The sequence below is a fragment of the Cryptotermes secundus genome, unplaced genomic scaffold, assembly GCF_002891405.2.
Source record: "Cryptotermes secundus unplaced genomic scaffold, Csec_1.0 scaffold2457, whole genome shotgun sequence".
Lineage (NCBI taxonomy): Eukaryota > Metazoa > Arthropoda > Insecta > Blattodea > Kalotermitidae > Cryptotermes > Cryptotermes secundus.
Window position 1 is genome coordinate 192,543 of NW_019727139.1, and position 11,119 is coordinate 203,661.

General features: G+C 37.8%; 1 protein-coding gene across 1 annotated transcript in view; it reads left to right on the plus strand.

The window, feature by feature from the left end:
* Positions 1 to 11,119, plus strand: part of LOC111864561 (DNA polymerase theta) — an 82,623-nt gene that overhangs the window by 65,660 nt on the left and 5,844 nt on the right. Inside the window, exons 20-23 of the mRNA XM_023851906.2 lie at positions 1,869 to 2,070; positions 5,452 to 5,633; positions 8,170 to 8,325; positions 8,610 to 8,811. Of these exons, the coding sequence (XP_023707674.2) occupies positions 1,869 to 2,070; positions 5,452 to 5,633; positions 8,170 to 8,325; positions 8,610 to 8,811 (742 nt within the window). The remainder of the gene's footprint in view (positions 1 to 1,868; positions 2,071 to 5,451; positions 5,634 to 8,169; positions 8,326 to 8,609; positions 8,812 to 11,119) is intronic.

Genomic DNA, 11,119 nt, shown 5'->3' on the forward strand with positions numbered 1-11,119 from the left:
GGCCGCAAACTGTGCATAATTCACGGTGGATTTCCACCGCACTTGTGTTTTCAGCATGGTAAATTGGATAACAGAGCAAATTTCGCAGCTAGCAGGATTAGCAATTGCAAGACACATTATAACTCATTCTGCAGAGACAAGAACAAGTGCTAGGCGACTGGTCATGTGATGGTTTACAAGGCAATAAGTCATGTGATGCTCCCTCCCATGCACAAGCTCTCCTCCTCTCCTACATTAGTTGCCTAAAATAAACAGATTACTTTCCTAATAGCCCTCATATATTGTACATGGTGTATATATTTTGCATCCCTATTTAGTATTTGCCAATTGGACTATTATATTTCAACAACGTGTGTGTTTTATTATTGTTTGATATACTTTCATTGTTTTCCAGTCACACATAACCAGTATTATATGAAACTAATATAATTTTAGTTGTGAATGACTGTAAAAGAATAAAAGTAGTTCATATGACTTGAAAACTGTTTTAAGATTGCACATGTTTGCACTGATCACTTCTATCTGAGGTCATTTCTTCTGTTCATATCCTTTGTCTCCATTCCAGATGTAACTTTACTGGATCTATGTTCTCATCCTTCCCAGGTCTTCTCCCACTTCGGTTTCAATTCCAGTGCTATTTTGGTCACATGATAGAGTGACTATAGACAGACTTTGGATTGGCAGTTGGATTTACTGGACACTTTAGCACACAACTCATGACTATACTTTACAAATCACTATCACACACAGAGCATTGTTTTCAGTCACAGTCTTCACTGTGCTGCTTGATAGCGGCATTCAGTGGTGGAAGTTTCTTTGCCTCCAGGCTCATGCCCTCACAGGCTTGTGGCCATCTCACACCAACCTCCTTCTGCTCTAACTGCCATCTCAGGACTCTGTTCTACTCTTGACTCTACTTGAGACTGACTGACTCACAGCTAATGGCAGCTGGTCTTCGTTATATATCCTTAGCATGAACCCCACAGAAAACACCTCTTCCAACAGTTCTTCTATTGTTGAATGACAGCTATTGGCATGGACCACATAGAAAACACCACTTCCCAGGGTTACTCTCTTGTGTGTGTGTCTGTTGTGGCCTTAAACTGACGGCTACTGAGCCACTGCACAGTAACGTTTGTCTTTACAGATTCGTTCCCTAGCAATGGCTGTTTCTCTGGATCCACAATTCTACCTTTCAGCAGACATGCCACACTATCTTTACTTCGTTACTTATTTCACTTGGTCAAACCACTTAAGTCTACATGTTTCCAAATACTCTTCTAATTCATGAATTGTTATTATATTATTAAAATGGATCATATTGGATTCATATGGCTCAGGATAGGATAGATGCTTGTGAATACAATAATAAACCTCTGGGTTTCAAAAATGCAGATCATTTCTTGACTACCTGAGTGGCTGTTAGCACCTCAAGAAGGGCTTTGCTCTGTGTAATTACTTACTTATCTAGGAACAATTTAGCATAATCAGAACTTTCTAATTGAAGTTTAGGCATGATAGGCATGTAGCAGACATACAGAGGGAAAGTAAATGCACGCACAATTTTGGTAAGAAAGAACTGTATACAGAAATGAATTGGAAATCTGTAACATTAGTGAAGTTGTTATTTTTATGGCACTGCCAGCCAAGACATTTTTTTTACATGTTTTCTGTATCATATTTGAGCCTCAGGTTGGGTATGCCAGTTTCTATTAAATAAATAACTGAAATCCTGCTTTGTCATGTTTCAGTTCACCTAAATTATTAGCATTTTATAAACCGAACCAGCTGAGAAATTTAGTCCAGGATCCTCACAATAGATTCAGACATGCTGTTCAAATTGTATGATATTAAGCTCTCCTTTTCAGGTATTAAAATACTGTGGCAGTAGTGCTGGAAATGTAGCAGATTTGTTAGGAAGTTACTGGGGTGTTGGCAGTGCTGCTTTAGACTGGAGGAGCCCAACATCAGCTAGGCTGAGAGCTTGTGTTGAAGCGGCTCTCACATGGGAACTTGTTCAGGCTCAGCATGTCAGTCTGGAAGAGAAGAAACTGAATAGGATCTATACAGGTACTATTTACAAATCCAAAAGTTGCTTCTTATTCTAGTTGCTGGTAATGAAACATTCTTAATCCATAATATCTTAGTACTCATTTTCTAACTGTCAGACTTCTGAACATTATACTTTCAGAGTCTGTTGCTGTGCAGAATCTTGTAACATTTACCATGCTTGGTACAGTTAATTGCCTAATTGTCAGTAGCCACTTAAGGTCTTGATATAAGCCTGTCTGGTCCACCACTGTTTCACTGTACACCATTGCACTGTTCGCTTCTTACATCTTGTTGCTGCTGCCACTGAATTAAATTGTCTCACCATATGCATCTTTTTTTCTACACTTAACCTTCATGTGCTGCTTCTGGCTTACAGTGAAACCCAACTGCCCTCTCAGGAATTCCAGAACATTTATACACAGGCAAAGTCATTCTGGGCAGTTTGAGAATAGTCTGAAAACCAATAGGGGGCGTGACAAAGTTTAGAAGTATCCTGAAAGAGCAGTGCACACACATATGCTCCCTCCCAAGGCTCAGGTTACACAACAGTATGTTTTATGCAATATCTCTCTGTAATACCAAAAGTAGCCAGCCTACAGTGTTTCATTGAAATCATTCTGCAGGTTCTTCAGCTCATGTGGCAGGCAGTAAGGGTTAAATTTATTTTATTTTGGGGGGTTTGGTTCTACCTAAAAATCACTGGGGAACTTTGGTTCCCAGGATTAATGTTGAAAACATTGGTTGATTTCATCTAATTTGTAAGTATCTTAGGGTATGTTATCCACATTTAAAAATGTTGGAGCTCTCTCAGTGTTCTACCGTTTGTAGGGGGGGGGGGTGTATCAAATACTCCCACCATCGTTTCCTAGGCACCGTTTCGGTAAACACCACCTGAAATCTGGAATAGCAATGAACAAGCAGAAGTCTGTTTGCTAGGCATTGGCTCACTAAAACTGATTCTCATGTCAATAAAGATTTAGCAAAGGTTTTTGTAGATGCAAGGAATCTTGGGATCACCAGGCATTTCTGCTACAACGGATACAGGAGACCAATAGATGAATTGTTCAGTGTGGTGGCTTATATTAGGTTCTCTTGAACTAATAAAAGAGAATTCATTTATGAATTCAATTCATTCATTCATTCATAATAGAACTCACAAGGCAGCTCAATAATTTAATATTCAGCTGTGAAGTGTTAAGAAGGTAAGATTCGTTACTGGGCAATGACTAGCAAGCAGACATTGAAGACATTATTTTGTGTGTTATAGTTACAGTAATCTTTAGAGTGTTAAAAATCAGCAGATAAGTTTTTATGTGTTTCATCAATCCAGAGAACCAGTTCATTACTTGCCGCATTATCAGGATACCTATAGCTTAATTCCAGCAGACATCTTATCAATGTGTGATGTTGTACGCTGCCAGCTTACCTATAATATTGCATCATCCACTAAACAGCGAATTTGAATTAGCTGTACAGCTCACATCCATTAATGTACTTCACTTGCAATATGTCCAGATTCTTCTGCGTGCTTCTCTGTGCACATTTCCATGTTAACGAGGTCAACAATAGAACCTCAGTTACTTAGGAGCGAAGGTATCAATAATTGCAAATTGTTACATATTATGTTACTTATGGAAAATTTCTATATTTTCTGTTACTAACAGTTTCATTCCATTTGCCCCCTTGTATAATAACGTTTTCAACGTTAAAAAGAGTGAAGTTTTATGTGAGACATCTGTGGTAAGAAACCCTGAAACAAAGTAGAGTGTACATTAATGAATGTCCTCAGTTTATAAAGGATCATATCTTTTTATTTCCAAAGTCCACAAAGGCAGGCTTGGTTTGGCTTGTGGGCCACCATGTGAATAATTTTGCATTCCCTAAATCTGTGGGACTCATGATGTAAAGCTTAAATAGATAATATTTCTTAGCTTATTTTGATGATTTTCTGGCTGTGTAGGGCACTGGCAACATGATGGGGGTCAGTGGAGTGGTGTGTTCAAAAAACTTGTTTTCATGTGTTTCCTTTTCTAAAAAGAATATTCTTCAGGGCTATTAAATTGAAACCAGGAATGATATATTCATTGAACTGTTTTCCAATTTGATTCAGAAAACGTTTCCAAGTTCGTATATATGCATCTCTACATATTCTGGCTCTAGAGTATTGATTAATCTAATGAACAAAGTTTTGGTAATGCAAATGAAAACTAATTTATTAAATTAATTCTGATATGCTAATTCCAGATCTGAATACAAAAGTTTTCAACATGTCACATTTTTGTTTACTGAATTTTGTGCCAAAACAACATCCCTCTTTCCACTTTCGTATTTTTTTCTTAGTGTTCTTATATTTTTGTCAACTATACTATGAGAAAATGATGTTCCATTAGTGAATAAAATTTATTCTCCTTTAAATACATAATTATTTTAAACTGTATAATAAATGGTATGTACAATCACATGTCTTACATACAAAAAAATAGAGGATAACTAAAAATGTGTGTGTTAGAACTTGACTATTATTTTCATGATCAGCAGTCCCAGTTTTTTAGACAAGTCATGTTTTGTACATGTTATCAATAAAAAGTTAATACTGGTTGTGCTTTGTCATGGAAAATAGCATTTTGATTCTGAAGAGGGAGGGCTCAAACTGTTCTGTAGCATCAAGAATAATTGACCTAGAAGCAATAACATCTTTATAAATAACATAACATGCTTTAAGTAAGTTTAACATATTGTCATGTGTCACAGAGACTAAGATGTGGCTTTGGATTGGTAATTGGATTTATTGGATACTTACAGGTCGTAACTACAAATAATTATAACACTATTGCCGATTTACACAATTTGCAATCACTCCACACTAATCTTCTCAGTCTGTCTGCACTAGTCCTCATGGATTTATAACACAGGAACTATAAAAGTCTCACTAAATCACACACACTCAATATCACTGTGCTATAGCACATATAAAGTCATCAAATCACACGTTAAATCTTCTTAGGCTGTTCTTGTACTCTTCTTCAAATACAAACTTCCCATGGCTATCTCCTACCGAGAACTGACTTGTCCCTAAACTGAATGAATTCTGTCACTTATATAGCCAAGGAATGGACACACATCACAGGAAACATGTCATGTGACCACCATCCACCACTGCATTACATTACTGGAGACACAGAAAGCACAGCCTCCTCTATTGTTGTGTGTTGGACTGTGTTTACAGAGTTGTTGCCTGGCAATGCGTTGATCAAATCTGTTGCACTATCCACCAGGAATAAGTTTTCATGTTGCAGAACTACCCAGGCTCTCTTAGACTTTGACTGCTTTTTATTTGCAGTTTATAGCAATATATGTTTGTATGAGTAATTCTTGAATTGCTAATTTTTTTTTTTGTAGAAACTGAAATGCCAGCATTGCTGTGCCTAGCACAAATGGAGCTAAATGGCATTGGATTCAGTAGAGACAAGGCTGAACGCTTGCATGACGTACTGAAGCAACAGTTAAAAGCATTGGAGCAACATGCATATAAGTTAGTGGGACATACTTTCTCTTTCACGTCATCTGCCGACGTACGCAAGGTAAAGACAGTGTTGAGTCTTGAGTAAAGGGTGGCAGTATCAGCAGCAGTTACCTTCAGTAATGAAGGGATGACAGAAGACAGTTAATTTATATGAGATTTGAGGTTTTCACAGCAGTGACTATTAAGATTATGGTCCTCTGGGACGTGACACCATATAGTTTGATGGTTGGGAACTAATGTTTTGTAGGAACATAAAGCCTCTAACTTCCAGGTATCTTTTACCCTTAAGCTGGAGGCATTATGTTCCCATCTATAAAACTACACAGTATCACATCCAGGAAGACTGTAATATTAGTTTATTTATCATGTTACGTGAAGTGGTGTTGATGATTATTATATAAAATGGTATTATTGAATTATAAAAAGAAATAATAACAGGTCTCATTCAGTGACAGTTTGTTTTCCCGACTATCCCCACCTGAATGCTAGAATAATGTCTTGTGTAGGGAAAAGTTGAGAATTTCATCATCATTTTCAATGTGTATGTCATTGATCAGTTGGACATGTAGCATCCATGAGAGTGATGACAAATGCACATGAAATTTTAGCTTGAAGTTCTGCAGGGAAGTGACTCTTTTGGAAGCCTAGGCATAAGTAAATTATATGAAAATGGATGTTACAGAAATACAGTCTGGGGTTGTGGACTGGTTTTGTTCAGACCAGAATAATGTCCAATGGTATGCATTCTATGAAAAATATTTCTGGACAAACTGAGTGACTGTTAGCTTCTGAAGAAGGATCATTCCATGACATTACTTAGTTGTATGTGATGAACTTTGAGATGCTTCTACTCTTGATATTCCTTATTCAAATGAATTTTAGAATCCCGATAGTTAACATTACTGTTTAGGAACATCAGTGTCTTCATCAATAAAGAGCAGAATGTAGCCTATATACTTTCCAAATGTGCATTTATGAATATGTAAACCTTAGATTTACTAATGTAATGCTAATGAACTGCACACAGGTGACACTGTTTAGGCATAAATTTTTTTTTGGCATTAAAATTTGTAGAAGTGGCTTCCAAATTCTGGTTTTCAGCAGACATGCCATAATATTATACTAATCATGGAGCCCAGTGAAATTGCAAAATGAATTTCCTATTGTTATCAGTATACTAGGGAAGCCAGGATAGCTCAGTCATTATAGTTACTGGCTATGGGCTGGACGACTAAGAGGTCAGAGTTCGAGTCCCAGTAGGGTCAAGAATTTTCTCTTCTCTATGTCGTCCAGACTGGCTCTGGGGTTTGCCCTACCTATTCAGTGGTTACTGGGGGGTTAAAGCGGCTGAGGCGTGTAGCTGACCACTCACCTCCAGCTAATGCCAAGGAAAAAAATGTGGAACTATACAGCCACTCCCCCATACGCCTTCATGGCATAGTGCTTAATTAGTTAAGCACAGGGATAACTTTACCCTATCAGTATACTAGACAGTTTTCTGATGAGGTCACTGGATTTTTCAATTGACCTAATTCTTCCAGCCGCACTATGGCCCTGGGGTTGACTCAGCCTCTAACAGAAATGAGTACCAAGAATCTTTCTGGAGGTAAATGGTCGCCAGCCTGTAGAGCACTAACTTTCTAACTAACTAATTAAATGGAGCAGAGTCCTTGAGAACCTAACAGTTGCTCAGCTTCTCAAGAAATTACAAGCAGTTTATGAATCCTGAAAGTTTACTGCCATGTTCAGAAGAGCCTAAGCCAGATGAATCTAGTGCACACCCTCCAATCCTTTTTCTTTACTCTGAATTTTAATATTGTCCTCCATCTTAAGTCTTTCAAATGGACTCTTTACCTCAGGCGTTATTACCTGAAATTTGTATGTTTTTCTCTTCCCTCCCAAGCATGCCACATATACCAACTGCCTCATCCTCTTTTATTGTGAAAATTACAAGTTAACAAAGGTCCTCATCATGTAGTTCTCCCTGCTCCTATTATTTCCTTCCTCTTAGGTCCAGTACTCTCCTCATCATCCTGTTCTCAAACCTTAAATCATGAAGACTTCCACATAACTATAGTATACTGTCATGACATAGAGTGACTATAGATGGAGTTTTCATTGGACATTAGATTTACTGGACATCTGTAACCTGCAATTAATAAGTACTATGAGTATAACACTACCACCAATCTCCACACTTGCAAATCACTACAGCACACGTTAAACCTTCTCAATCTGCTTTCACTAGTTGTTTACTGGTAACAGATTTTAACGATGGAGATTCTTCAGCTTCTGTGCTCACATCATTGCTGTCCGGTGAATATTCCACAACTCCATTCCTGCTCCAACTGACTACCTCCCAGGCTGGTGGCTATCTCACACCAACCTCATAGTCTTCCCTCCACAGACTTACAAATGGCTACTTCCCGGCTGGTGTCCTCGTTATATAATGCCTTGGCACTGACCGCGTAGAAAACTCTGTTTCCAGCAGTTCCTTTGTTGTTGTGCATTAGCTCACTGCCACAGAAATCTGTTTCCTTCATGGTTGCTACCTAGTAATGGGTCTACATGCTACAATACTTAATCTTTTGCAGGTTCTTTATAGGGAGCTGGGTCTGACTACAAGCAAACTGAGTTCAAAACATCGATGTCCTAGCACCAGTAAGGAGGCTCTAATGAAGATTAAACAGGATCATCCATTATCAGGACTTATCTTACAATGGCGAAAGTTGAATGCTCTAGTTACCAAGGTAACATCATACTTGATGGTTTTGTGGGGAGGATTATTTAAATTTTTTTGTAAACCTCGGTGCTGTATTTTGATTATGTACTTAGAAACTGGGAAACGGGCACAAAGATTATGTATTTTAGTCATAGGAACATCTTAAAGACTTTAAAATAATTCTTGTTATACCGAGAATACATTCTACGTGTATATTGGCGGCAGCAAAAGCCATGTTTCTGGGCTGATGTTTGTTCATGTTCATTATCCAAGTTCATGAGACACTTGTTGAAGTCTGGTCATCAATTACAGACATTATACCCATTGCTGGCTCCTGGACAGACTAGTGAGCGAATGTTTACCAGCTCAGTAATTCACACGGCTACTGGACGCATCTCCATGCATGAGCCAAATCTCCAGAATATTCCAAGAGATTTTGAAATTGTAATAGATGAAACAAAAGCAGAAGTTCCTATATCCATTAGCATGAGATCAGCTTTTGTCCCAGGACAAGGTAAGGTGATACTTATATGCAAAAAATTCAATTTTATTATTACAGATCATTTTTACATTGAGTTTCTGAAGTTTTTATTTTGTTTAAGTTTTCCAGATTTACTAACAATGTGTTCACACCTAAATGTGAGATTTTACTCTCTCCCCCTCAAAATGTTTACCATTTTTTCTATCACCTTGTCACATGTTAAGTGACTAGACACAGAGTTCGGATTGCTAATTGAATTTATTGGATTGTTATATCTTTCAACTACAAGTAATTATAGGTTTTTCACTAATTTTTACACTTACAATTTGCTACAGCACACACTGAGTGTTTTGTAGTTTCACTAGGCATTGCCTGGTAATGGCTCCCAACCATGTAGATTTCTCAGCTTCTGTGTTCACATCCGTAATGGCTACTGAATCTCCTAACTCCTCATGGCCACAATTCCTGACCATTGACTGCCTCCTTGCTGTGTCAGGCCACCACTTGCTGTCGCAGTCTAGCACACATTTTGAACTCACAACTTGTCTGTATTAAAGCTCAAATTGGCTCTCCTTATGCAGCCTCTGCATGGACCGCATAGAAAACACAACCTCCAACAGTTCTTCTATTTTGCATTCATATCTGTTGCCGCGGAAGTGTGTTTACCGAGCCATTCCCTAGCAATAGCCATCTCTTCTGTCTCCATTATTCTGGCTTTTAGCCCTCATGTCACAATTTAATTCATAGATATAAATATTAATTCTTGCCCTCTGAAGTATCTTAGAGACCAATGGTTCCCAGAATATACTCCTTGGAAAACTTGGAATGAATGGATATCACTAATGGTCAATTACAGAGACACTGTGAAAACAACACAACAAGCCACGAACAATTACAGGACGATACTAAGAATCTCCTTCTCAAGATAGACAGGCCCCCTTCAAGAAAGGCGATAGGAGAAGTGACACGAACCTACTTGGTTTATAAATTTTAACTTAAACAACATAGTTTTAAAAACTTTAATACCAGGAAAGCTGCTGTGATTATGAAAAAATTGGATTTTGTGTATATTGTGTATTCCAGGCATTGTGTGTGCATGTAATTTAGCACTCAGAACACCTATTGTGATAGTAGTTTCCAAATAAGTATTGATGTTCCCTCTGAAGATGATCCGTAAGGATCGAAACATGTAAGGGTGCTAAGTTTTCAAGTAGTAAAACTTAACTAGTCACACTGGATAGAGTTGTTTTGTCTTTGTAATTGTTAGTGTGATGGACCAGAATGAAACAAATCAAATGGTCAATTACATAATGATTCATCAACTTGCCTCTAAAGATTTCAGCTCTCTTAGCTTTGCTCTCACTATTAAAGAATCTGTGATATGGCGAAAACATTCCTGTCAATAACCTATGCAACTTTCAATTCATATTTTAATATCTGGACTAATACATGAAGATTTTATGGACAGAACCTAAGTTTGCAAATGTCATACTTGTTTGGTCGGTCAGTAAGTCAGTCAGCCAATCAGTGGGTTGGTCAGTTGATTAGTTCTGAAGTTATTTAACAGGACTCTTTTTAGATGCATAGATTACAATTATAAAGTATGTGGAAGTAAGTAGTCATGACCTATCTCAAGGTACTAGCCCAACATTCTCTTGGAAGGAGGACATCCTAAATATAAAGCAAGACTGCTAACCTTAACTACACTGCATAGGTACTGAGTGAATGAAGTAAACTGATGCATGGTGGATACAATGTGTTTGAGTATTCCTTCATCCCTACTGCAGCAATACAGTCTTAGATGTGTCATTACAATTTTCACATATTGTAAAGAAGTTATGAGATTAAGTATAGCTAACTAAACAGACCAGAGTTCTTCAGAAGTTAACAGTTGCGTAGCTACTCAAGACATTTCCTGAATTTTATGGAACCTGAATGTTCATTACTATGTTCACAACTGTCCACCACCAGTATTTCTTTTGGCTTATTTTGGACTTCATCCATCGTCTGGTATGTAAAAGACAAATGACCACGACGTTTCGGAGACTGGATCTGTCTCCGTTTTCAGGTGGGTAGGGAAAGATAAACCTACTCAGTTGGGTCTGTTAGAAAGAGCTAGTCTCAATCACTGGACAAACCCCGGTTTGTAGAAAAACAACCTATGAACAACCGACAACCGGTTCCATCAGTGGGAGAAAAGAATAAAATCACAGTAAAGACATGACAGAAAATTTGTGCCAAGCATGCACATGTCAACAATGTAAAGAAACAGAAGTATAGGTTAAATTCCATGAATTCAGTTAAAAACGAAAGTAAAAACTTGATAATGCATGCCTAATCT